The 25,529-nt window shown below is 47.9% G+C and overlaps 2 protein-coding genes across 2 annotated transcripts in view; both read left to right on the top strand.

Annotated features, from left to right (window-relative positions):
* The window catches only part of LOC128826657 (deleted in malignant brain tumors 1 protein-like), a 222,448-nt gene that overhangs the window by 22,146 nt on the left and 174,773 nt on the right, over positions 1-25,529 (top strand). The gene's annotated exons all lie outside the window — the stretch shown is intronic.
* LOC128826673 (scavenger receptor cysteine-rich domain-containing group B protein-like) overlaps positions 1-25,529 on the top strand; it is a 49,691-nt gene that overhangs the window by 20,674 nt on the left and 3,488 nt on the right. Inside the window, exons 8-14 of the mRNA XM_054010100.1 lie at positions 9,452-9,490; positions 10,802-11,095; positions 18,045-18,149; positions 19,683-19,707; positions 21,359-21,411; positions 22,108-22,139; positions 24,838-24,949. Of these exons, the coding sequence (XP_053866075.1) occupies positions 9,452-9,490; positions 10,802-11,095; positions 18,045-18,149; positions 19,683-19,707; positions 21,359-21,411; positions 22,108-22,139; positions 24,838-24,949 (660 nt within the window). The remainder of the gene's footprint in view (positions 1-9,451; positions 9,491-10,801; positions 11,096-18,044; positions 18,150-19,682; positions 19,708-21,358; positions 21,412-22,107; positions 22,140-24,837; positions 24,950-25,529) is intronic.

Raw genomic sequence — 25,529 nt, 5'->3', positions numbered from 1 at the left:
CTTTCAGCACAGACCCAGCTCTCCTGTCTGAGTCAGCGCTGACCCCAGTGCCCCAGCATGGTGCTAAGGGCCTGTACTGCAGGGAGCCAGTTCGGGGTCACAGTATGTGTCGCTCTTCCCATGGTGTCAGTGCTGACCCCATTTTCCCCACACAGTTCTACAGGCCTGTGGTGCAGGGAGCGGGATGGGGGCTCATTCGGGGGTGATTTCCCCTTGAAGTCAGTGCTGAGCCCAGTGCCCCAGCACACCACTTAGAGCCTGCACTGCAGGGAGCAGTACGTGTGCCTCTGTGAAAGATCCTCCTGTCGCTGGTCGCTCTGATCTCCCTGTACCGCTACAGCACAATGGGGCGCTGGGTAACCGTAGATCCCATTTGTGGGATTTGGGATTGAATGAATCCTGCAGCCACTCAGGGATCCCTTTATGAAGTGTGGGGTTCCTATCCCCATCACTCCGGGTTATTTACATCTCAGCTAATTACCCATGAACCTGTAACATCCCCCACAGCTGTGACTGGAGTCAGGGTTCTTCCTCACTCCCTCTCCTACACAGCCCATGAGTTTCTGTGCCCTGTCTCTCGTCTACCCTGTTCCACCCCACAGGTGACTGCATGGTAGTGGTGGGGAGTAGGGCTGTCAAGTTATTAAAAAAAATAATTGTGATTAATTGTGAGATAAAAATTAATCATGATTAATTGCACAATTAATCGCCCCTTTACACAATAAGAGAATACCATTTATTTCAATTTTTTGGAATGTTTTCTACATTTTCAAATACATTGATTTCAATTACAATACAGAATACATAGTGTACAGTGCTCACTTTTTATTTTTTATTACAAATATTTGCACTGTAAAAAAAAAAAAGAAAAGAAATATTATTTTCAATTTACCTCCTACAAGTACTTCAGTGCCATCTCTTTATCAGGAAAGTTGAACTTACAAATGTAGAATGATTTACAAATAATAACTGCACAGCCTCTGGCATGTAAGCTGCTCCTTGGATTGTGCAACCAAATGACACTAGCCAATATCCCCGGTCCCAGACACAACCCTAGGAACCTCCGTCTTACAATGTCCAGTTATACCTGCTCAAAGCTGCAAGCTTATATGAGTTTGTCAATTTAACAAAGAAATTGATATGTACCAGGCTTCTTATCCCAAGGAGAGTCTCTGACACGCTTCAAATGAAATGCACTGCTTCAGGTAGAACAAACAAACCGATTTATTAACTATAAAGATAGATTTTAAGTGATTATAAGTCAAAGCATAACAAGTCGGATTTGGTCTCCCCCCTGCCCTTCAGAGTCAGGTGAGCATTACCTAATCGCAATCCCAAACTGAGCAAAGGAAGGGGGGTGACTCTCTTGAGAGGGTAACAGATCCTTTTGTTGCTGCCTAGGCCAGCGTCCTTTGTTCCTGTGAGGCTGGGCTGGGTTTATCCCATGCATGCCTTGATGAGGTGTGAACTGCCCCTCTGCTCTTAGAGAGTTTTTGCCTGGGCTTTTTTAAGCCACGAGGATACATTTTCAGCCTCATAACTATATACATGAAATTATAACCTGTAACATTACTATAACATTACTGCAACAACAATTACTATAACAACAATGCTCAGTGCATCATGAGCCTTCCGAAGACACCCAACATGACAAACTTTGCATTGGATAAAACCCAATCCTTTTATAAGGATGAACATGGGGGTGCTGGGTGATCCCCCGAGGTACAGAGCGTCACACCTCCCTTAGATTACTGCAGGAGGGGTCGTCACTGACTAGCTCGAATGCAGTTTTTGTTATAGTTCTCTTGGCATCCAGCCATTAAGGCCATGAGGCAGCGTGCCTCAGTTTCCCCATTCACACACAGCAAACCAGGTTTTTTATGGTTCCTCTGCTGTGATAAGATTTAAACCTGTTTACAGGTATTAATTGAAAAGTAGTATTATCAGTAGGTTTAACGTCCATGTCAAAATTCTTATCCCCAAAACTTAACATTAATACCAACATTTTTATCATAGATGGGTGTTTACAAGTGTCTTTATGATACCACGCCCTCTGTTCAGATAGTGTAGTTTGAGGTTAGTTTGCTCATTACCCATGATGTCCTTTGACTCTCTGCCATGTAATCAGTCACTGGCTTTTCTTTCCCTGCAGTGTTCCCCTCTGGGTGGGCTCTTAATTTAATCATGTTTCTGGAATTTTGGTGCCTCAGGGTCTGGCAAGACAGGTGTTCAGGGGGATCCTGCACATTGGCTGGCCCTTTGGGGAGTGGTCTCCCAACCCCAGGACTGTACATATGCAGAAAATCCAGCTCCCCTTCTGGGGTTACCCTGTGTTTTTCCCCTCCCAGCACTGAGTCCTTCTCTGCCCCCTAGAGGGCTGTGATCTGTGCTCTCTGGGCTAGGTGTGTTTACCCTTCCATCAGATTCGCCTTTTCCAGCAGCTTTCCCATAACTGCTTTCTGTGTCTCACCAGCCTGGGGGAAAATACCCCCCCCCCTGCCAGCTGGGCATTTGTGTTCTAACAAATTACTACCTGGCAATTTCCTTGTCTCAACTCCTCTGCTATCATAGGCATTGGAGCTGCATCTTGATGTAAAGAGACACAATTACTTTCCACAAACTTATCAGAAATATCATCCTGAAAAACTGGGACCCGGATCGGGTACCCTCCGCCACCCCTTTCTCTGTCCCTGAGAAGTCAGCAGTGTGACTGCTCCCCTCCAGGAGGTCAGGTACACGGTTCCTTCTCAAAACCTGGGTCACAGGCTGAGTGCCTGGGTGCACAGAGGCTGACCCAGCCATCCTCCGAGTGTCCTGGGCATCCTGCCCCAACTGACTAGTGAGGAGACATTCCTGTACCCCCACTATTCCTTCCCCAGTTTCCTCCTCTGGGCCCCCTCCTAAGACACATTTCTCTGTGCTCCCTAGGAAGGGTTCTGTCTCTCGTTCAGCTGCAATAATCTGCCAGCTAACAACTGGGACAGTTTCCTTTATCACTGACAACACCTCTCCTGCCTGTGTGTCTGAGGGCATGTTGCCTTCTGCTGGAAAGGAGCTAGTCTCAGCCCCTCCCCTACTTGGAAGCACCCTGCTTCCCTGTGTTACAGAATCACAGGAATCCTCACCCACCTCAGTGGTTTCTGAGATCCCCTGCCCCTTCTCTGGGCTCTCCTCTGGGACACATTGCTCTATGCTCCCTAGAGCCGGTTTTTCCTCTGGTTCAGCTGCAACCTGCTGGGAGCTAACAACCTGGACAGTTCTCTCCCAGGCAGGCATTACACCCCCATCCCTTCCTGACATGGTGTTCCCTCCAGCTGCAGTGCAGGAGTTGGTCTCAACCACTCTCCACCTGGAAGCATGTGGCTTCCCCCAGCTGTAGAAGAGTCAAGGAGACTCTCTCCCATTCTCTCAGCAGTTCCTGAGACCTGACCCTTTCCCTCGGGGGTCCCAGCATAAAATTCCCTCCTGTGCAGGCAAATACTTTAACCTGAGTTACACAGAAAAAATCATTACCAAGAAGCAGATCGACTGAGAGGTGTTCTATTATCTCCACAGTCAACCACTTTCCAAACCTTCCCAAACCACATAGATTCTAGCTAGTGGTACAAGGAATCTGCTTTTGCCCCCCCCCCCCGCCCCCATAATCTCTGCCATTTGGCCAGGCAACATACTGGCCTTTGGGACCACACTCTGTGTAACCATAGAGATCGGGGCCCCTGTATCCCTCTGCCCCTAGTATTCCCTGCCATCAATTTGGACAGCCTTAACATGCTCCATATCTGGTTCTGCAGAGGCTAAGCTCATAAAACCAATATGATAGGTTTCAATTGCTTGTGGATGGCGGGGGGGATTGTGTTGAGGACAGCAGAACTAACATGAGCTGTTGGTTGCCGGCTTCCTTCCAGAACAGGACATTTATTCCTCAGGTGATCAGTGGGATTACACTGATAGCACCTTTTGGGCTCTTCTGCTTTTACAGGAGATTTGGGATGAGGGTGAGAGGAACGTTTTTGGGTAAGAGAATGTTTAGGCTCCCAACCCCCTTCTCTCTTCCCAGGGGCAAAATGGGATCCTCCCTTCCCACCAGTTTTAAACCCCTCAGTCTGTGGCCTGCCCTCAATAGACGCCTGATTCTGTTCAAGGGCATCAGCTAAAACAGCCACCTCATCCCCAGACTTTAGATCTTTGTTCCATAGACACGGCTTCACGTCAGCCTGACACACGCGTAGGAAATGCTCTTGAGCAACAAGATCCAACGTTCCCTCAAAACTCGCCACCTCTTTGCCCTCACCCATTTTCCCAACATATCTTTCATTTTGTTTACATATTCCCCATTACTCAGGCCAATATCCCTCTTAAGATTCCTAAATGTAACTCTATATGTTTCAGGGGTAATCTGAAACTTTTGCAAAACAGTATCTTTAAATTAACAGTAGTCTAAAGCACCTTCAATAGGCATTCCACTGAATACATTTCGAGCTTTTCCAGTTAATTTCGCAGTCAGGGTAGGAACTCTCTTATCAGGGATTTCATGTATTACACACAGCCTTTCGAAGGTAATCAGATATTCAGCAATATCATCGTCCTCACTGTATGCAGGACATAAGTGTTCCCACTTGTGGATTTTTGGAGTGATGGGGGTCGTTGGCGTGGAGGGTGGGGGGGGGTTTCTGGTTCTGCTTCTCTAGCAAGTCCAGTTGGTGTTTTCGCTCTCTCTCTTTTTCTCTTTCTCTTTCTTCTCTCTCTCTCTCTCGCTCTCTTTTTCTTCCATGACCCTTCTGCGTGCAGCCTCCTCTCTGGCTGCCTCTCTCTCCATAGTTTCTGTCAAGGTTCTTTTCCCACTCTGAACTCTAGGGTACAGATGTGGGGACCTACATGAAAGCCCCCTAAGCAGTGATGAGCTGCCAAAATATTAACAACCGGTTCCCTCCTCTTCACCCCAAGAGGGGGTTGTGCTCTCCCCTCCCCCCAGGACTCCTGCCCCATCCAACCCCCCACGTTCCTTGACACCCCACCCCCGGGACCCTTTCCCATCCACCCCCCTTCCCTGTCCCCTAACTGTTCCCTGCCACCCCATCCAACCCCTCCTCTCATTCCTGATGGCCCACCGGGACCCCTACCCCGTCCAACCACCCCTTCCCTCTGTCCCAACTGTCCCTGGAATCCTTGCCCCTGACTGCCCCCCACCGCCCCATCCAACACCCTTGCTCCTTCCTGACTGCCCTCTCAGGACCCTTGCCCCCATTCAATTCCCCTGTTCCCGGCCCTCTGACCACCCTGAGTCCCAATCCTAATCCACCCCCCGCCCTCTATCCAACACCCCCTCCCTGCTCCCTGCCCCCCTTACCGCGCTGCCTGGAGGTGGGGGCTGCGCCTCCTGGCGTTGGGGTCGGGAGCAGGGGTCAGATCCGTGGGCCGGCCCGGAGCCGGGGCCCAGGTTGGAGCCACTGGCCGGCCCGAAATCAGGGCCAGGGGCTGGCCCAGAGCCGGGGGCTGGGCCGGAGCCGCTGGCCGGGCCGAAGTCAGGGGCCGGCCCAGAGCCGCGCCGCCTGGCCAGCTGGAGTCAGGGCTGGGGCTGCCCGGAGCCGTGCAGCGCCTGGAGCCCTCCTTGCGCCCCCCGCCCCAGCTCACCAGCTGCTTCCTTCTCAGCCCTCCCAGGCTTCTCGAACAGCTGATTCACAAGAAGCCGGGAGGGGGAGCCTTCAGGGGAGGAGGCAGAGGTGGAGCCAGGTGAACTGGGGCGGGAGGCAGGGCAGGGAGCTGCTGGAACTTTTGTTAAATTTAAAAGCCCTTTTAGAATCGGGACAACCGGTTCTAAAACTGCTTCTAAATTTAACAGCCGGTTCCCACGAACCGGTGGGAACCGGCTCCAGCTCACCACTGGCTGTGGGGATGCAGCCCTTTGTAACCCAAGAGCTGCTCTCATACACAGATAAAGCACATGCATAATTGGCACAAGCACTTCTGGCCACACTTTCCAAAATGACCAGTGATTTTGGCAGCCCAACTTGGGAGACGTTAAGGCGGGACAGATAGATTGCAATGAGCCCCCACCTGCTAGAAATCAGCCCTTTAAGATGGCCTAAATTGGTATCTCAAAATCAGTAATACTTTCTTAAAGTCTTGGTCTCTGTGCTTAACCATGTGATAAACCAAGCACGGTATTTAAAAATAATATTGTCTCTATCTATCCCCTCTGCTTCCTCTGTTTATGTCTCTATCCCCATACATAGCCATCTATCTGTCTATCAGTCTCTCTCTCTATCGCAGGCTCTGTGCAGCTGATTCCTTTCAAGTCTCTGTTAAAGCACTAGCCTAGAGGAGCCCTGGTCATTTCTTCCCTGTGTGGAGCCATCTCTCTGCTCCTTTCAGGGTCTGTGCAGTGAGGCTGCTGCAGGGTCTGTGCATCAGGAGGAACTCACTCTGAGGATGCTCTTGCAGCTCTGACTGGAGAGGCAGGGGCTCAGTTCCCTTGTTCACATCCCGCTATGCACTGTTCGTGATCCTGTCATCAACCTCCCCTTCACCCTCCCTTGGTGGAGACCTTCCCTGGTCCTGGTCCTGTGGTGGTTCTGGGTTGGGGACTCTCCAAGTGAAAGCTCCGGAGCAATTTCTCTGTCACAATAGAACCGACCCTCTTACACAGGGGCCTGATCCCCAGGCCAGTGAAGTCAGTGGAGTCTTTCCATTGACACCAAGGGGCTTCGGATCAGGCCCTTTCTGGGCAGCATTGTCTGAGCTACAAGCAGGGCCCGACTGCCATCCAAGGGTGCCAGCAGCTCAGCCTGACCCACAGCCCCGGGGATCACTCTGGGCAGAGCCGTCACAATGCTGCGAGCTAAAAATGACAGATTTTTAGTGAGAGTTTTTGTCAAATATTTTCCAAAGACAAAATTAAAACTGTTTTGGGGGGTTTGTAAAACCAAAATTGGAAAATTAAAAAACAATGAACATTTTCCTTTAAACAACCCACTTTTTAAAAGATTGTTTACACAGTTTTCAGGTTTTAGATTTCTGCCCCCTCCGTTTTTACTATATTGCCATCAAGAGAAGGGCAGGAATGGGGGAGGGGGGATGTAATACAAAAATGGTTTTTAACAAAAAGATGTGAAACAATTATTTTTAAAAATTTTCCAAAACTATTTGCCCTTTTCCACCCTGCTGAGTTCTGGGCACTGCTTCTAACAGGGAGTTTCACACTGTGCTCGTCTGTCCCTCACCTGAGCATCTGAGCTCCCCCAAACATCCCCTGTCCAGCTGCTCTGCAGAGCTGACTCCATCCCAGGGGTGAAATGTGCCCAGCCACCATCCCAGGACAATCAGTTTGTGCATCAATTACTGTGAAAAGTTGATCTGCAAAACTGCTCTGCCTTGTGCTCCTGACAGGTTTCTCTTGAGGCCCTCTGCTGTTTGGCTTGCCGAAGGCCTGTCTCGGTCCCCAGGCAGTGACATGGGATGGGAGGCATTTCCTCAGTGATATGTTTAAACTCAAACAAGCAAACCAGGCTTCTTCGATCTTGCAGTTCTCAATCCTGCAGCCCTAAATAGAGATGCTGGAGTCGAGACAGGGAAGGGGGGTGGCGTGGGGAAGGAAATGGGGAGTGATGGTGAATATCAGACCTGAGGAGGGGACAGAACAGGTCAGAGAGAGGCTGCAGAATCACTGCTGCCTGAGCCCTAAAGACCCCAGGGGTCCTGGGAGCAGGGACGGGACTGTCTGGAGCATCCAACCCTGGGAAGTGGACGGGGCAGATTGGAGCAGAGAGAGAGAGGGCCCAGAGCTTCCCTTCTCCTGAAGTCAGACAGGGCAGAGGGGTCAGGTGAGAGCAGGGAGTGACTGCGGATTGTACTCTCCGAACCCCGCTGGGCTCTATCCATCCTACCGCCCCGATGATCCTGTCTCTCTGCCTCTTGCTGCACTGTGAGTATCTGGGACCCCTGTGCTAATTTGTAGCAGGTTGGAAGGAAACAGAACCGAGAGCAGCCCCTGGTCCAGACTGTCGGCAAATCCTCTTCAGTGGCAGAGAGGTTTGTGCTGTTGTGATGTTGGAGGGAATGGGACTGTCCCAAACCAGCACAGGGCCAGTGCTCGGTGCTGGAGATGGTCCGGGGCTAGCAATCGGCCCAGGCTGGGATTACAGTCACAGCTTCACAGAGTTTCAGGCCAGGAGGGACCATTAGCCCATCCAGTCTGACCCCCTGAATGCCCAGAGCACAGAACTTCCCCCAGCTCCTCTGCACTGAGCCCAGTCACTTGTGTTTGACTAAAGCATCCCCCAGAAAGGTCTCCGGCCTGGCTGTGACTGCCCCACTTCCCTGGGGAGCTGGCGCCGGGGGTTAATCCCCCACGTGGGGAGAAACTGCTGCTGCCTTTCTCACTACAGTTTGCCCAGACTCAGCGTCCAGCCCTCGGGTCTGGTTCTGCCTGTCTCTGCTGCACTCAGGAGCCCGTCAGCCCCTGGGGTTTTCTCCCCTGGAAGGAGCTTGGACACCATGACCTGCCCAGCTGTCTGACCAGCTCCACACACGGAGCTCCCCCGACCTCTCCCGTGAGGCCTCTTCTCCAGCCCTCGTAGCATTTTCTGGCTCTGCCCTGCACCCGCTGCACTTTTCCAACACCCTTTTAAACAGGGGCCCCCAGAACTGGATGCAGGATCCAGTATCGGCCACACCAAGATCGCACACTGGGGGAAATCCCCTCCCTGCTCCTGCTCCTGCTCTCCTCATTTCACAGCCCAGGGGTGCATAAGCCCTGTTCCCCCGCAGCGCCCTGGGATTTCATGTCGAGTTACTTTTCCCCTAGGAGCTCGAAATCCTTCCGCGGGTCCCTGCTTTCCCAGCCCAGGCCCCAGACTGCTGGCTTGGCCGACATTCCATGTTGGGAGCTGTGACCTGGCATTTGGCTGTATTCAAACCCCTGGTGTGTCACTGGGCCCAGCTCTCCACGCCAGGCACATCGAGTCAGGACGGGCTGGGCTTGGGGGAGGATGCTCATGGGGTGTCAGCTCAGCCTGGAGGCAGAGAGAGCAGGGAGGGCTGTTGCCTTTGGAGGGTGGAGGATTATCGGGGTCCAACCGCAGGGCCCCTGTTACCGAGGGGCCAGAGACACTGGGGGACCTGGGGGTTCAGGGCTCTGCACAGTGCCTGGCATAGCCCTATGGAGCAGACCGGGGTGTCCCTGGTGGGATGGGTGGGGCTGGAACCAGGCCCCATGCTCCTCAGTGTGGAAGAGAGAGGGGGGCCCTGGTTCCCAGGTTCCTGCATGTGAATCCCGTTCAGTGCATGGGGTTGGGGAGGGCAATGGGGCATGTTACAGATCCAGAGCCCGCCTCTCTCTGCAGGGGGCACTGTCATCTCGGGACTGGGGGCCATGGGGAGAGCAGAGACCCCATCAGCTTCTCAGGGGCGATTCTAGCCCAGCACTGAACACACGGCACCTTTCTGTTCCCAGCGCTGAGTCCCAGCAGCCAGGAGATCTGCTCAGCTCCCGGTGAGTCCGTCTGTCTGTCTGTCCCCAATCTACCCAGAGAAGCTCAGCCTGAATGATCTAATGGTCCCTTCTGGCCGTACCCTCTTGAAAGCCCCCTGCCCGGCCAGGCTCAGTGCGGTGCCAGTGGCAATGGCACAGGAAAGCAGATGGGGCTGTGTGAGATCTGAGTGGGGCACGCAGGTCTCCCAGCTGACCCTTCCCTGCCCCGATGCCTCTCTCCTGTGACCCGGGGCCAATGTGAAATGCAGATGGAGAGTCACATCCACGGCCCATCTCACCCCTGGGAGACTGGCCCCGGGAAGCAGAGAACGCCGCGGCTCTGACCCCAATGGATTTACTTTCCCATGGTACCGGCTCCAGCCCCTCGTGGCCGCAGGGCTGTCTCTGGAGCTCCTCCCACAGATGCAGCCTGCACCTCCTCCTTAAATATCAGCAGCACCGTCAACACTCAGCCTGGCCAGGCAGGGGGCTTTCAAGAGGGTACGGCCAGAAGGGACCATTAGCTCACTCAAGCTGAGCTTCCATATGACCTGGGCAGGGAGCTACACCCAGCGATCCTGTGTCCAGTCCAGCAGGGGCTGGCTGAGCTGGGATGTATTTTTTTCATTATCGCCGCATTTCTTTGTTGGCTGCCTGGGCAGCAGGGGCAGGGGATGCTGCCAGCCAAGGCACCAGCAGGGGGCACCACTGGGGTGGGGAAGATGGCAGGCAGATATTGACCTGCCCAGCAGCAATTCAGAACTGGGCCTAGGGTGACCAAATGTCCCAATTTTATAGGGACAGTCTTGATTTTTGGGTCTCTTTCTTAAATAGGCTCCTATTATCCCCCACCCCCGTCCTGATTTTTCACATTTTCTGTCTGGTCACCCTAACTGGGCCCCATCACCCTGGCAATTCCCGGTAAAGGGGGATCCGCTCCCTGCCGCTGCTCCAGGACCTGCCCTTTGCCTAGGCTTGGAATAGACCCCGGTTTCCCCTGTGCCCGCTGAGTGCTGCAGGGCACGAGGGGCACCAAGACAGGGCGGATATTAGAGTAGATGTCGGAGCAGTTAGGCTCTGGACACAACTCCTGGGCTGTCGCCTGGGGAGCGAATGTCCTTCACTGCATGGGCTGTGGGGGCAGGCCGAGGTGTTGGCCGTGTCCTAGACAGCCCCCAGCAGCCAGGGCCTGGCTCACAGAAGGGTCGCCTCTCTCCCGGCTGCACTGCCCCAGCTGGGCTGGAATCAGAGCCTCCATCCAAGAGGTGACACATTCGCATCTGCCATTTTCCTCCTGTCCCATTGACGGCTGTGACCCATTCTCCTTCCCAGGTGCTCTCCCTGCCCCCACCCTCTACCTGAGCCAGACGTCTGCCCAGCCGGGGGACTCTGTGAGGCTCCAGTGCTCCATGATCTCCCATCTCCTGGCCTCCCGCATCATCTTCTGTCAGGATGGGGAGGAGGTTTGGTCCCAGAGGGCCTTATCTGGGAAACTCACCTACGACTATGACCACGCAGTATCCGGGGGAAGCTCCAGGAATTACTCCTGTGCGTACGAGATCAAGGACAGTGACAACCAGGTGACCAGGTCCCAGCTCAGTCCTCCCCAGCACCTCATTGGCACCGGTAAGGCCAGTGTGTGTGTTTGTGTTTGTGTGTGTGTGAGTGTGAGTGTGAGACCATATCCCAGCTCAGCCCTGCCCAGCAACTCAGCACCATGGGAAGGTGAGGGGGGGGGGCGGTGAACGGCAGAGCAAGGCCGAGGACTTTCCAGAGGGAATGGCCAAAAGCAACCATTAGATCACCCAGGCTGAGCTCCCATCTGACCCGGACCAGGGAGCGGCTCCCAGCAACCCTGTGCCCAGTGTAGCAGGGGCTGGTGGAGCCAGGATGTGGCTTTTGGTCATGGCCACGGTTCTTTGCTGGCTGTCTGAGCAGCAGGGGCAGAGGATGCTGCCAGCCAAGGCACCAGCAGGGGGCACCACTGGGGTGAGGAAGGTGGTGGGCAGATATTGACCTACCCAGCGGTAGCAGCAATTCGCGTGTGAGTTCAGAGCTGGGTCCCATCGCCCTGGCAATTCCGCTTCCTGCCACTGCTCCAGGACCTTCCCATAGCCTGGGCCTGGAATTACACCCACGGGAAGAGGTAGAGGTGGAGCCGGAGCCTGGTGAGCTGGGGCTGGAGGCAGGGCAGGGCAGGGCACTGCTGGAGCATTCGTTAAATTTCAAAGCCCTTTTAGAATCGGGACAACCAGTTCTAAAAGGGCTTCTAAATTTAACAACCAGTTCCCGCAAACCAGTGGGAACCGGCTCCAGGTCACCACTGCCTCTAAGCTTATTTACCAGCTTAGGTTATCAATAAGCTGCCACCACCAAATCGTTTATGAGTCATTTGGAAACTCTGTCTTCCCCCCAAAATATCTCCCTCCCAAGTACTATAACCCTTCCCTGGGCAGCCTTGAGAGACTTCTCCACCAATTTCCTGGTGAACACCGATTCAAACCCTTGGATCTTAAAACAAGGAAAAATCAATCAGGTTCTTAAAAAGAAGAATTTTAATTAAAGAAAAGGTAAAAATCATCTCTGTAAAATCAGGATGGAAAATAACTTTACAGGGTAATCAGATTCAAAGAGCCCAGAGGAACCCCCTCTAAGCCTTAGGTTCAAAGTTGCAGCAAACAGAGGTAAACCCTCTAGCAAAAGGAACATTTACAAGTTGAGAAAACAAAGATAAAACTAACATGCCTTGCCTGGCTGTTACTTATAAGTTTGAAATATGAGAGACTTGTTCAGAAAGATTTGGAGAGCCTGGATTGATGTCCGGTCCCTCTTAGTCCCAAGAGCGAACAACCTACCAAACAAAGAGCACAAACAAAAGCCTTCCCCCCACCAAGATTTGAAAGTATCTTGTCCCCTTATTGGTCCTTTGGGTCAGGTGTCAGCCAGGTTACCTGAGCTTCTTAACCCTTTACAGGTAAGAGAATTTTGGTGTCTCTGGCCAGGAGGGATTTTATAGTATTGTACACAGGAGGGTTATTACCCTTCCCTTTATAGGAATGACAGTTTCCCTGGCCGTAGCTGCTTCTTTGAGCCTCATTTCTTCCTGTCACATTTGAAACTCGTGGTCCTTTTCCTTCTCTGCAGCTTCCAGTCTGGCCAGCTCTAGTTTTGTAGCTGCCTCACTGGTAGTCATTTTTCTGCTTTCTTGTGCTTATTCCCCCCACCCAAAATAAACAAACAGAAAACAACAAAACTGTGACCGCCTCCTGATTGATCTTAGCCACAGCACTTAAGACTCACTTAAAATCACAAATATCAGTGCTTAAAGTGTGAACTTCACTTGGAATAATAAGCTGTACATACACCCTGCTCCGCTGTGCCACTGTGACGTCCCCTCTGGTGTTATCTGGACGGGTGATGTGCTAGGTCACTCCAATCCTTGACTCTGGGAGGCAGCCTTCCCCTGCTCTGCTGTGAGAACCCCCACTCCTGGGCTGTTCACGCACAGCCTCTGGCATGTAAGCTGCTCCTTGGATTGTGCAACCGAATGACACTAGCCAATATCTCCTGTCCCAGACACAACCCTAGGAACCTCCGTCTTGCAGTGTCCAGTTATGCCCACTGAGAGCTTATATGAGTGTGTCAATTTAACAAAGAAATTGATATGGACCAGGCTTGTTATCCCAAGGGGAATCTCTGACATGCTTCAAACCAAATGCTTCAGGTAGAATAAACAAACCCATTTATTAACTATAAAGATAGATTTTAAGTGATTATAAGTCAAAGCATAACAAGTTGAATTTGGTCAAATGAAATAAAAGAAAAACCCCATTCTAAGCTGATCTAAACACTTTCAATGCCCTTACATACTTAGATGGTTCTCACCACAGGCTGGCTGGTTGCTTTTCAGCCAGGCTCTCCCCTTTGATCAGTGCTTCAGTTGCTTGCTGGTGGATGTAGATGTAGATGTAGATGGAAGAGAGAAGAAGAGCATTGCAAACATCTCTCCCTTTTATCATGTTCTTTCTTCCCTCTTGGTTTTGCTCCCCCCACTTCAGAGTCAGGTGAGCATTACCACATCTCAGTCCCAAACTAACCAAAGAAAGGGGGGTGACTCACTCAAAGGTCCAACACATCCTTTTGTTGCTGCTTAGGCCAGCGTCCTTTGTTCCTGTGAGGCTGGGCTGGGTTTGTCCCATACATGCCTTGATGAGGTGTGAACTGCGTTCTGCTCTTAGAGAGTTTTTGCCTGGGATATTTTAAGCCATGAGGATAAATTTTCAGCCTTATAACTATATACATGAAATTATAACCTATAACATTACTGGAACAACAATTACTATAACAACAATCCTCGGTGCATCATGAGCCTTCCGAAGACACCCAACATGACAAACTTTGCATTGGATACCACACAATCCTTTTATAAGGATGAACATGGGGGTGCTGGGTGATCCCCCGAGGTACAGAGCGTCACAGGTACCTTCTTTGCGTTTTGTCAAATCTGCAGTGAAGGTGTTCTTAAAATGAGCAACATTTGCTGAGTCATCATCCTAGACTAAAGCAACAGAGGGTCCTGTGGCACCTTTAAGACTAACAGAAGTATTGGGAGCATAAGCTTTCGTGGGTAAGAACCTCACTTCTTCAGATGCAAGTAATGGAAATATCCAGAGGCAGCTATAAATCAGTATGGAGATAACGAGGTTAGTTCAATCAGGGAGGGTGAGGTGCTCTGCTAGCAGTTGAGGTGTGAACACCAAGGGAGGAGAAACTGCTTCTGTAGTTGGAAAGCCATTCACAGTCTTTGTTTAATCCTGATCTGATGGTGTCAAATTTGCAAATGAACTGGAGCTCAGCAGTTTCTCTTTGGAGTCTGGTCCGGAAGCTTTTTTGCTGTAAGATGGCTACCTTTATATCTGTTATTGTGTGGCCAGGGAGGTTGAAGTGTTCTCCTACAGGTTTTTGTATATTGCCATTCCTGATATCTGAGTTGTGTCCATTTATCCTCTTGCGTAGTGACTGTCCAGTTTGGCCAATGTACATAGCAGAGGGGCATTGCTGGCATATGATGGCATATATAACATTGGTGGACGTGCAGGTGAATGAGCTGGTGATGTTGTAGCTGATCTGGTTAGGTCCTGTGATGGTGTTGCTGGTGTAGATATGTGGGCAGAGTTGGCATCGAGGTTTGTTGCATGGGTTGGTTCCTGAGTTAGAGTTGTTGTGGTGCGGTGTGTGGTTGCTGGTGAGAATATGCTTAAGGTTGGTGGGTTGTCTGTGGGCAAGGACTGGCCTGCCTCCCAAGGTCTGTGAAAGTGAGGGATCATTGTCCAGGATGGGTTGTAGATCACTGATGATGCGTTGGAGAGGTTTAAGCTGAGGACTGTAGGTGATGGCCAGTGGAGTTTTGAGTTCTCACTGAAGGACTGTCTGGATATGTGGACTCCCTACTCAGACCCTACACCACCAGCACTCCCAGCTATCTCCGTGACACCACAGATTTCCTGAGAAAACTACAATGCATTGGTGACCTCCCAGAAAACACCATCCTAGCCACCATGGATGTAGAGGCTCTCTACACAAACATCCCACACACAGATGGAATACAAGCTGTCAGGAACAGTATCCCTGATGATGATGACACAGCACAACTTATTGCTGAGCTCTGTGACTTTATCCTCACGCACAATTATTTCAAATTGGGTGACAATATATACCTCCAGACCAGTGGCACCGCTATGGGCACCCGCATGGCCCCACAATATGCCAACATTTTTATGGCTGACCTGGAAAAATGCTTCCTCAGCTCTTGTCCACTCACGCCCCTTCTCTACCTACGCTAGATACAGTGGCCCTTTTGGACTTGTTCAACCTATCATCAGACTCAGGGTCAGGGTTCCTGGGCCGCATTGGTGGCTCTGCACCCCATTCCCTCCCCCAGAAATGTTGGTGGCTCGCCACACCCACAGGGCTCCTGAGGACCCCCAGTGAGACAGGGACTCTGGGCCGTCATGCTCAGGCACAGCGCCCGAACCAGTGCCACCAGTTGTACTGGAGCCACTTCCAGTCACAGACGGACCGAGGCACCCAACCCAGCCTCCAGAGAGCGAGAAGGGCAGGAAGACCCGGTCCCATGGGCCTCCTCCTCCTCCTCACTGGATGAGGCAGTGGCAGGCACCACCATCACGCTTCCAGCGATGGACACCAGGACCTTCTTAGGAGGGTGGCCCTAAACCTGAATCTCCAGGCAGAGGAGGTTACAGAGGAGTTGGACCCAACAGTGGACATCCTTGCCCCAGAGGGTCCATCTAGGGTGGCCTTGCCCCTGATAAGAATGATCCAGAACAGTCCTAGGGTGCTCTGGCAGACTCCGGCGTCAATACCACCCACCACTAAAGGGGAGAGAGATACTATTTTTTGCTGCAGAAAGGGTACGAACACCTTTTCCCCCACCCCAACCAGGGACTCTGGTGCTTGATACAGCAAATCATAAGGAGTGACAGGGGAAGCCAGGTCACGCCCCAAAGCCACGAATGCTAAGAAGCTGGATTTCTTCGGCTGAAAGGTCTACTCGACCAGGGGGCTCCAGCTTCGAGTAGCCAACCAGCAAGCGGTACTCAGCTGCTTTCGATTCCTGGAGCTTGTTAGCAAAATTCCAGGAGTTGCTCCTGGCTGACTCATGTAAGGAGTCTAGTGCGCTCCTCGAGGAGGGCAGAGTGGTCTTGAGAACCTTCCTCCAGGCTGCGTTTGATGCGGCAGACTCAGCAGCTTGGACTATGGCCACCACCATTATAATGATGCGCAGGACATGGCTGCAGGTGTCGGGGATACCACTGAGGTCCAGAACATGATCCAGGACCTCCCCTTGACCATGCAGGCCTGTTCGCCCAAAATACGGACTCTCACCTGCACAGCCTTAAGGACTCGAAGGTGACTTTAAAGTCTTTGGGTAGCCACACCCCTGCACCCCAAAGAAAGTCATTTAAGCCTCAGCCCCATCTCATTTCTACTGAGGTCCTCCGAGGTGAGACTCGTCCAGGAGACAGGGCAAAAATAATACGAGGCGTCTGCCACAGTCCTCCTCAGGCCAAGACCAGGGTTCGGCCAAACAGCCCCCAGGCCCAAAGCCAAACTTCTGAAGATGCACCTGAGGACGGAGCATCAGTATCGAACTCGGATCCTTACCCTCCCTTTGTGAATCGTTTCTCCTGCTTCTACCATGCTTGGTCCAAGATCACGTCAGATTGCTGGGTCCTGAGCACGGTACGGGTGGGATATTTGTCATAAACATACAGCTAAGGGTAGCATAAAATCCCTCCTTTGCCTGTAAGGGATTAAGAAACTCAAATAACCTGGTTGGCACCTGACCAAAAGGACCAATAAGGGAAGAAGATCCTTTCAAACCTGTGGGAACAGGTTTTGTTTTGTTCTCTCTTTGTTGTTCTATCTGAGACAGAGAGAGACCAGGGCAGGAAAAACACATCTCCTAAAGCCATATCCACTGGTTACCCACAAAACCAACCTTCCTCCCCTCTTATAAATTATAGAAGGCCAGAAAGGACCATTGTGATTCTCATAAACAGACAGTTAAGGGTGAATTCTTCTTTTACCTGTAAAGAGTTAAGAAGTTTACATAGCCTAGCTGACACCTGACGAGAGGAACCAATGGGGGGACAAGATGTTTTCAAAGAGGGAGGAGGGAAATCTGTCTTGGGTCTGTTCAGAAAAGTTTGTGCCGGAGTGAAGAATCCAGGAATCAGCCATCTAACATTTCTTAAAAGTAGTAAGTGTTTAGAGAAGGAATGTATTAGATTATGTTTATTTTCTTTTGTGACTTCGTTTTGCATAAGAGGGAGAATCAAATTGTGTGTCTTTGTGTAACTAAGGTTTTTGCCCAGAGGGACATCCTCTGTGTTTTGAATCTGTTGTCTGTGAGAGTAGCTTGCATGCTAATCTCACAGAGGTATTCCTTTCACCCTTTTCCTTTAATTAAAAGTCTTCTTTTAAAGAGCCCGATTGATTTTTCCTTGTTTTAAGATCCAAGGGCTTTTAGATCTGGGCTCACCAGGAATTGGTGGGAGGTGAATCAGTCTCAATCCTGCCAGGAAAAGGGGGATAAAGACTGGGGAAATATTTGTGGGGGGGAAGACAGAGTTTCAAAATGACTCTCCCATAAATGTTTGTTTAAACTATTTGGGGTGGCAGCAACTAGATCTAAGCTGGTAAATAAACTTAGGGGTTATCTCATGCAGGTCCCCACATCTGTACCCTAAAGTTCAGAGTGGGGGTGACACCTTGACAATGATCATCTCATCTGACCTCCTGTGTAACACAGGCCACAGGACCTCCCTGAAATCATTCCTGTTTCAACTAGAGCAAATCTTTTAGGGAAGTGTCCAATCCTGACCTAAAAACAGCCTGTGATGGACAATCCACCACAATCCTTGGCAAATTGTTCCATTGGTTAATTACTCTGACTGTTAAAAATGTGCACTTCTTGATCAAGTTTTTCCTGCCCTTCTTCTCCCTTGTTGTCTAATGAAATGTGAGTATCCATGTTCTTTTCATTTTCTAGGACTGGAAAATGTTACAATATTGGCAATTACAATTCCTGTTTCGGTGGGTGTGATTTTGGCTCTTGTTCTGCCCCTGGTGTATTACCTTAAGAAGAAGAAGAAAGGTATGTAAACATGGAAACCTCACATTATTCACAAATGAACAGGTATAGGAGGCAAACAAAGGACATAAAAAGAGATTCCCACCTCACATGGTGTTCTCAGACATGGAAAACCTGAAGAAAATAACATTTAAATAATTGCCATATAGAAAATCTGAACCTGAAATGTGAACCCTTTCAGACATTGAGGGTAAAGAGAGCAAAATGGGGGTTAAACTCCAGCTCTGAACTTAATCTTTTGAGGTCCTTTCCAGACCTATGATTCTATCTAGTCCATCCATGCAGGACCATGTAAACCTAGATGATCCCTGGCAGATGTTTATCTAACCTCTTCTTAAAATCCTCCGATGAAGGGGCTTCCACTACTTACCTAGATAACCTATTCCAGTGCTTGACTATCCTTAGAGTTAGAAAGTTTTCCTAATACCTAACCTTAAACCACCCTTGCTGCAGATCAAGACCATTACTCCATGTTTTACTTAACAGACATGGAGAACAATTCATCACCGCCTCTTCATAACTTGTACCTAAAGTTTTGGTTTGAGATATATTTTCTGGATCTGATTTGGATTTGGCTTGACATGGAAGAAATCTTGCATGAACAGCTGATTTTGTGAGACTTGCATGATTTGAGACCAAAATCATATGACTCACAGCTTGTCAGATTTCACTACTGACCCTGAGCCTATACACTAGTCCAGGATTGACCTTGAGTCTAAACTTAGGAGCTGGTCAATATTTTTCAAATTTCAAAAATTGGATGAAAATCCAGATTTTGATATTTGAAACATAAACTAGAAAGACATTCACAAAACTTTTTTCTTGATTTTTTTATCAACTCTAATGCCAGATGAAAGTATATGAATTTCAAAATTTTATATTTCAAAAAAACAGGAAACATCTAAAAGAGTTTGTGAATTCTTCTCCACTTTTTTTGTGATAAGCTCTGATGAACTCTTCACCTAGCCCTAACCCTAACCTAAATCTTAACAGAACTCCAGAAACAAACCCCTTAAGCAGTGGCGGATTAATAATTTTGCCGCCCCTAGGCCGGGAAATAATTGCCGCCCTGGCCCCGCCCTGACTCCGCCCTTTCCCTGCCCCCATTCCACCCCTCTCCCCAAAGTCCAAGCCCCAACTCCAGCCCCTCCCTTCCCCTATTGGATCCCTTCCCCAAATCTCCGCCTTGGCCCCACCTCTTCCCCCAGCGCGTGGCGTTCCCCCTCCTCCCCCGTCCCTCCCTGCCCTGCGAAACAGCTGTTTCGCGGCACAAGCGCTGGGAGGGGAGAGAAACAGGACGCCGCAGCAAGCTTGCAGCAGAGGTGGAGGTGAGCTAGAGCAGGGGGGCGGGGTGCAGAGGGGAGCTTCCGCCCCTGAAAATTTGCCGCCCTAGGCCTAGGCCTTGTCGGCCTAGGCAATAATACGGCGCTGCCCTTAAGTAGTTTGTTTAACTTCCTCTCCCTCTCATTGATATTCTGGGGAGAGGCAAAGAATTTTTCTCTAAACCTTTCTAATTTGTTTTTTGTTTTTTTTCAGTTGTAAGTAATAGGAGAAAAGAAAGGTAAGAATGGTGTAGTTCCATCATACCTCTCACGTTACAGACAGAAAGAGATTAAACCCACGTAGTATATCAACTTTCTCCAAGTCAGAAGGTTTGGTACCTACAGCAGCCCCCTCTAAATGGTGATGCTGTTGTGGGATTTATGGGGTATTTCAGCTGTCTACATGGATTATTTAATGGCGCCCCATCATCACTATAGTATCGGAGGTAATGATGATGCTTGATTGCTAGTGACTTCATTCATGAAATCAGGGTCCCTTTGTGCTGGTCACTGAACAAACAGATAACAGAGAAGATTGTCCCTGCTCCAGACAGTTTGAAATCTACATATTGTTATTAATTATTAACAGTATGGTTGTTCTTGCTATTGTTGTGATTAATCATTGCTACTGCAAGAGTGTCTAGAGGCCTCAAACAGGCTGGGTCCCATTGTGCTTGGTGCTGTACAAACACAGAGTCTGACAGTCCCTGACTCTAAGAGTTGCACTCTAAAAGGGGTGTGAACAAAGACAGAGATTAGCTCCATTAGTGATCTGGTGGCTGGGTCCATCTGTGAGAGTCCTTCCCCACCAAGAAAACTCCAGCTAGCCTAGGGCATAATCCACTAACAAGTGGTAAGCTTTGCCCATGCAGTTCTGCACTAGTTGTTACATGCAGGTTGTCAGGGCAGGGTTAAAATATCACAGTTTCCAGCAGAGGCATGTCCCCAGGATGATGTGGCTATGAGCTGCCTCCCACTCCAACCCCCCTTCTGGTCAGAGGGAACAAGACAAGCTGCTTTCTCCTAATCCAGCGATACTGGGTTGCAAACCACGCATCAGAAAACAGAATTTCCATTGCACAGGAAATTCCAATATTTCAACATTTTTTTTCATGCCAAATAGGAATGAAAAATCAAAATGTTGACGTTTTCTGCAAAACCAAAATTTCCACAAAATCGTTTTGGAAACATCAGAAGGTTTTGTTTTCATAACATTGAAACATTATACTATACTATGATATATTAACTGTATGATTTGTAAATATAGCATATATAAAATACCATTAAAATTAACATTTTAACAATCTAAAAGTCACAATGAAATGAATCAAAACAAAGTTGAAAAGAAATATGTTGGCCTGATTGAAGCGAAACTTTTGAAGTTATTGAAACAAAAAGTTTTAACAGTATTGAAATAATATGAGAAAGTTGGAGTAATTCATTTTGACTTCCTCCAGTCAAAAATTTTGTCAAATCCACATGTTCCCAGGAAACCCTTTCTAGTTCAACAAAACTGAATTTTCCAACCAACTAATTGCTAAGGCTGTGTGTGGCTCCATAGCAGTCTATGTGTCACTTTTCTTGCATAGACTTCTTCAAGAGAGAGGCCTTTAATTTCAAAATTCAGATGTGCAGCCGGAATACTCCATTGTTTGGGACTGTGGTGCTTGGACTGCTTGGATGCAGGGTTACATTCAGCATCCTGATGAGACAGGGACTACTTGTGCAGTTCAGATGTGGATGCAGATTTGGATTCTAACTCTCCACAGCCTCTATGTTCAGTCTGCCTGAATTTCAGGATTTTGAGCCAGGTCCATCTCTTATTTTAGACGATAAACTATGACTCACATCCCCCATTCACTTGTGCAATTTTTCTCTTGTTTTTATTAGGTTGCAAAACCTCCATGGGAAGAACAATAATCCCACTGAAGATCAGTACACGGGTATGAAAATCAGACCCATTAATCACTTATTGCTCTGAGCTACGGATGCATTTGCTGTTTGGCTTTTCAAGGAATAGGGAGTTTGATGAAGTTTATGTGGTAATTCAGGGGCCAGGATCTCTGAAAAGTCAGTTAAGGGCACATATTGGAATAAACACAGAAATTATTTCCTCCAGCAGCAATTTTAAACGACCAATGATTCAGTCTACCTTGGCCCTTAATTTATTAGCATGGTACCTAATGCCTTCCTCACTGATTAGAAAATATAACATCCTATTTTGCTCCCTATTAGCAGCTGAGTGGAGGAACTAGGACTAATCCCAGGTTTCTTGACTTTAACTGTAGCAACCAGTTCTCTGGGCCACATTGCCATTTTAAAGCTATGTTGATTATAACTGATTTCAGAAGCAGCTCTGTATGAATGTGCATCTGGCACAAATCGGGTCTGGAGTACAAATCCATCCCAAATGACCTCTTCCGGATGTATAGCTCAACAGGTTGATTTCAATAATCAGCTCTGAGTTTAAATATTTAAAAAATCTTTTGGGGAACTATGTTCTGCCTATTACATTTGCTGAGACACCAGTTAAACACATTGTAAGGGGACAAATTCACTTTTTAAAATGCCTTACAGCAAAATCTTACCAGAAACCATGTTATAACAAAAATTGTTATAAATGTGACCTTTTTTTACAGCTAACAATGGCGTTGCATATTCCCATGGCATGGTGAGTGATTATGTTGTGCTGTTAAGCCATAACAATACACTGAAAGTCTGACATATTACACAGCAATGATTTCCTGTTTAGATGTATTTTCCTTAAAAAAATATAATGAATTATAATTTCTATTATGATAGTGCTTCAAGGTCCCAGCTGTGATCAGAGCCATTAGGCACTGTACAGATCCATAATTAGAAACAGTAAGTTTGTGAAACAGCTTTTTCGTTTGAGAAATTATACACAAAATTAAAAATATAAAGAATGGTCAAAATTGAAACAAAGTGTTTCAGATTTGTTGCAAGAGAACATTTTGATTGCTCCAAACCAATGTTTTCCCAGACTTGTGTGTCCCAAAAAAACTGCAAAATTTTCATTTTTCATCTTGATTCTGGATGAAAAAAAATTGAAGTCTCAAAATTTTCCATAGGACAGAAAACCTGTTTTCTGGGCAGCTCTATTTACCAGTAAGGTTTTCATCTCTGGGGGCCCCAGTTGCATTGGGATATCATGTGTTGAGTAATTAAGCAGTTTAGAGTTATATCTCTTGCTATTTAGATATGTAAAAATGATCCTACTGTAATAGCAAGAAAATAGCACCCTGCTATAATTCCTCAAGCTACCAATAAATGTATTAGTATATTACCAGGGTTTCCATAACTAATACAAAAAGTATTAACATTGATATCCATTTTGTGGCCAATGCTTCATAGATCGAAATGTTTATTTACTAATGAATACATCTAAAAATTGGAAGAGTCCAGCGGAGGGCAACAATAATGATTAGGGGGCTGGAGCACATGACTTATGAGGAGAGGCTGAGAGAACTGGGATTGTTTAGTCTGCAGAAGAGAAGAATGAGGGAGGATTTGATAGCTGCTTTCAACTACCTGAAGGGGGGTTCCAAAGAGGATGGATCTAGACTGTTCTCAGTGGTAGCAGATGACAGAACAAGGAGTAATGGTCTCAAGTTGCAGTGGGGGAGGTTTAGGTTGGATATTAGGAAAACCTTTTTCACTAGGAGGGTGGTGAAGCACTGGAATGGGTTACCTGGGGAGGTGGTGGAATCTCCAACTTAGAGGTTTTTAAGGTCACGCTTGATATCCTATGATCTTAGTGATGGCATTTTTAAACATGTATGAAGACAACAGGTTAGCTGAGATTGAATTTCCTTCTCTCCAATAACTAGTACTGATCCACAGGGATTTTTTCACTTACACTCCACGGCAGGACTATATATTCTTATTTAATTTTTCAAGCCAGAAAGATACAATCTGTGCAGAGAGGCATCTCCTTCTGTGCTGCATTCAGCTGGATTCACCAAAGGATTGGCTATTTATCTGGTTAACGAGGGCACCTAGAATTACAGTAGTCAGGTTTACAAATCACCAAAACTTTTGGAAGAAATATAGCTGCCTGCTTCAGAGCATCAACCATCCTGGAACAACTGAGGACTAGAAGAGACTTTCCCTATGGGTAGATTATTTCCTAGCTCCTTCTTGCAGGATTTCATTTTTATTATTATTATAGCTGGTTGAAAATTTTGTGACTGGACAGTTTTCCCATCCGAAAATGCTGATTCAATAAGATAAAAATATTTCATGGGAATGAATAGATTTTGTTGAAATTTTTGGGAGAATGCTATCGAAACGTTTCATTTCAATATAGTCAAAACTGTGCTTCAACTTTATGGTTTCAACTTTTATGTTAGAATAGAATAGTCAAGGCATTTAGACATTTATATTATATTATATTATATTATATTATATTATATTATATTATATTATATTATATGTAAAAGTCAAAATGATAGTCACAATGAATCATTCCAGCCTTTCAGAAATGAAACATTTTGATAAGGCCATTTCAATATTTCTGGAATAAAAAATTCAGATATTTAGTGTCTTGGTCAATTGTCCCATTTTGACTTTTCATTCCAATTTCGAACAAAAAGAAATTTCAAAATGTCTCAATTTCCCAAGGGACATAAATCCAGTTTTCTGGCCAGTTCAATGATGCAGTAATGCCTTGAAGCTCTGGGCACTGATCAGCATCCTATTGCACTACGCTCTGTACACACACACACACACACACACACACACACACACACACACACACACACACACACACACACACACACACACACACACACACACACACACACACACACACACCCCAAACAGATGGTCACTGAGCTGAGGAGCTTACAATCTAAGGCCTCCATCCTGCAAATTCTTATGCACATGCTTAACTTCATGCTGTATGTGCAGCCCTATTGAAGTCAATGGAGATGCTTGCAATGTATAATGTAAAACAATACATTCATCTTTGCAGACTGTTGGTGTGTGTAATATCCATTTTCCTCTGAAGCATCTGCTGCCAGCGTCAGATTTGACTAGTTATAAAGTACACATGGGGTTGTTGGGGCTGATTAGCTACAGTTTGTACAGTATTCTGAGATCCTCAAGTGAAAGTCACAATGCAGTTTTGTCATTGACTTCAGTGGACCCAGTATTTCACCCAGTATGTTCATTATTTAGCTATTATCAATTAACAAAATTTCCCCTTCACATTTAATAATGGGCATGTTTGATCACTCTCTGAGAGGCTACTTTGGCTGTGCCTTTAAATCTCCTCTTTCTGACAGCATTTCAGCCAGAAAATAGCACCTTTGCACCCAGTTTAACATTCCCCCATTGATTTAAAGGGTAAAGAAGCCCCGGAGCCGATCTATGAAAATTTTGATCTAGCGGATGTGCCTCCTTCTACACATCACTCCGAACAGACGTATGAATCTGTCTTTCCGCTATATGCGAACGGTAAGTGATTCACTCCACTCACGCCCTCGGCCCGGACTCAGCAAGGGTCTTAAACACTCATATGCATTTTACCAGGTATGTAATTAGTGGGATTCTTCATATGCTTCAAATTATGCATGTGCTTAATTACCAGGGCCTGGATCCTTGTCACTTATTCCTACTGATGTAGAGCTTTCTCCACCAGGAGAACTGGGGTGAACTTGACCCCTTCGGCCCTAAGCTTGAGGAATCTGATTTTCCATAGAAGTGGGGTAGGAAATAGAACGAGAACAATCAGAGGCAGATCCAGGTCTCGCTCCCCGACCCATGGAGGAGCAGCCTGAATTCATCGCATTGTAACATTCAGAAGGGTAAACTAGTGGGAAAAATGTTTCCTGTACGCTGACTCCGACCAGTGAGAGATTTTGAAATCTCTGATTAAATGCAAGCTGGAAATAAGGTTCTCATTTTGATGGTGAGGGTGACTCACCCTTAGAACAAACTCCCCAGGGAAGTGGTGGATTCTCCATCACTTGATATCTTCAGGGCAAGACCAGACACCTCTCCGGAAGATGCTTTAGCCAAACAAAAGTTTTTGGGC

The sequence above is a fragment of the Malaclemys terrapin genome, chromosome 20, assembly GCF_027887155.1.
Source record: "Malaclemys terrapin pileata isolate rMalTer1 chromosome 20, rMalTer1.hap1, whole genome shotgun sequence".
Taxonomy (NCBI): Eukaryota; Metazoa; Chordata; order Testudines; family Emydidae; genus Malaclemys; species Malaclemys terrapin.
The sequence above is the reverse complement of the archived record's forward strand: the minus strand, read 5'-3'. Positions and strand labels throughout refer to the sequence as shown.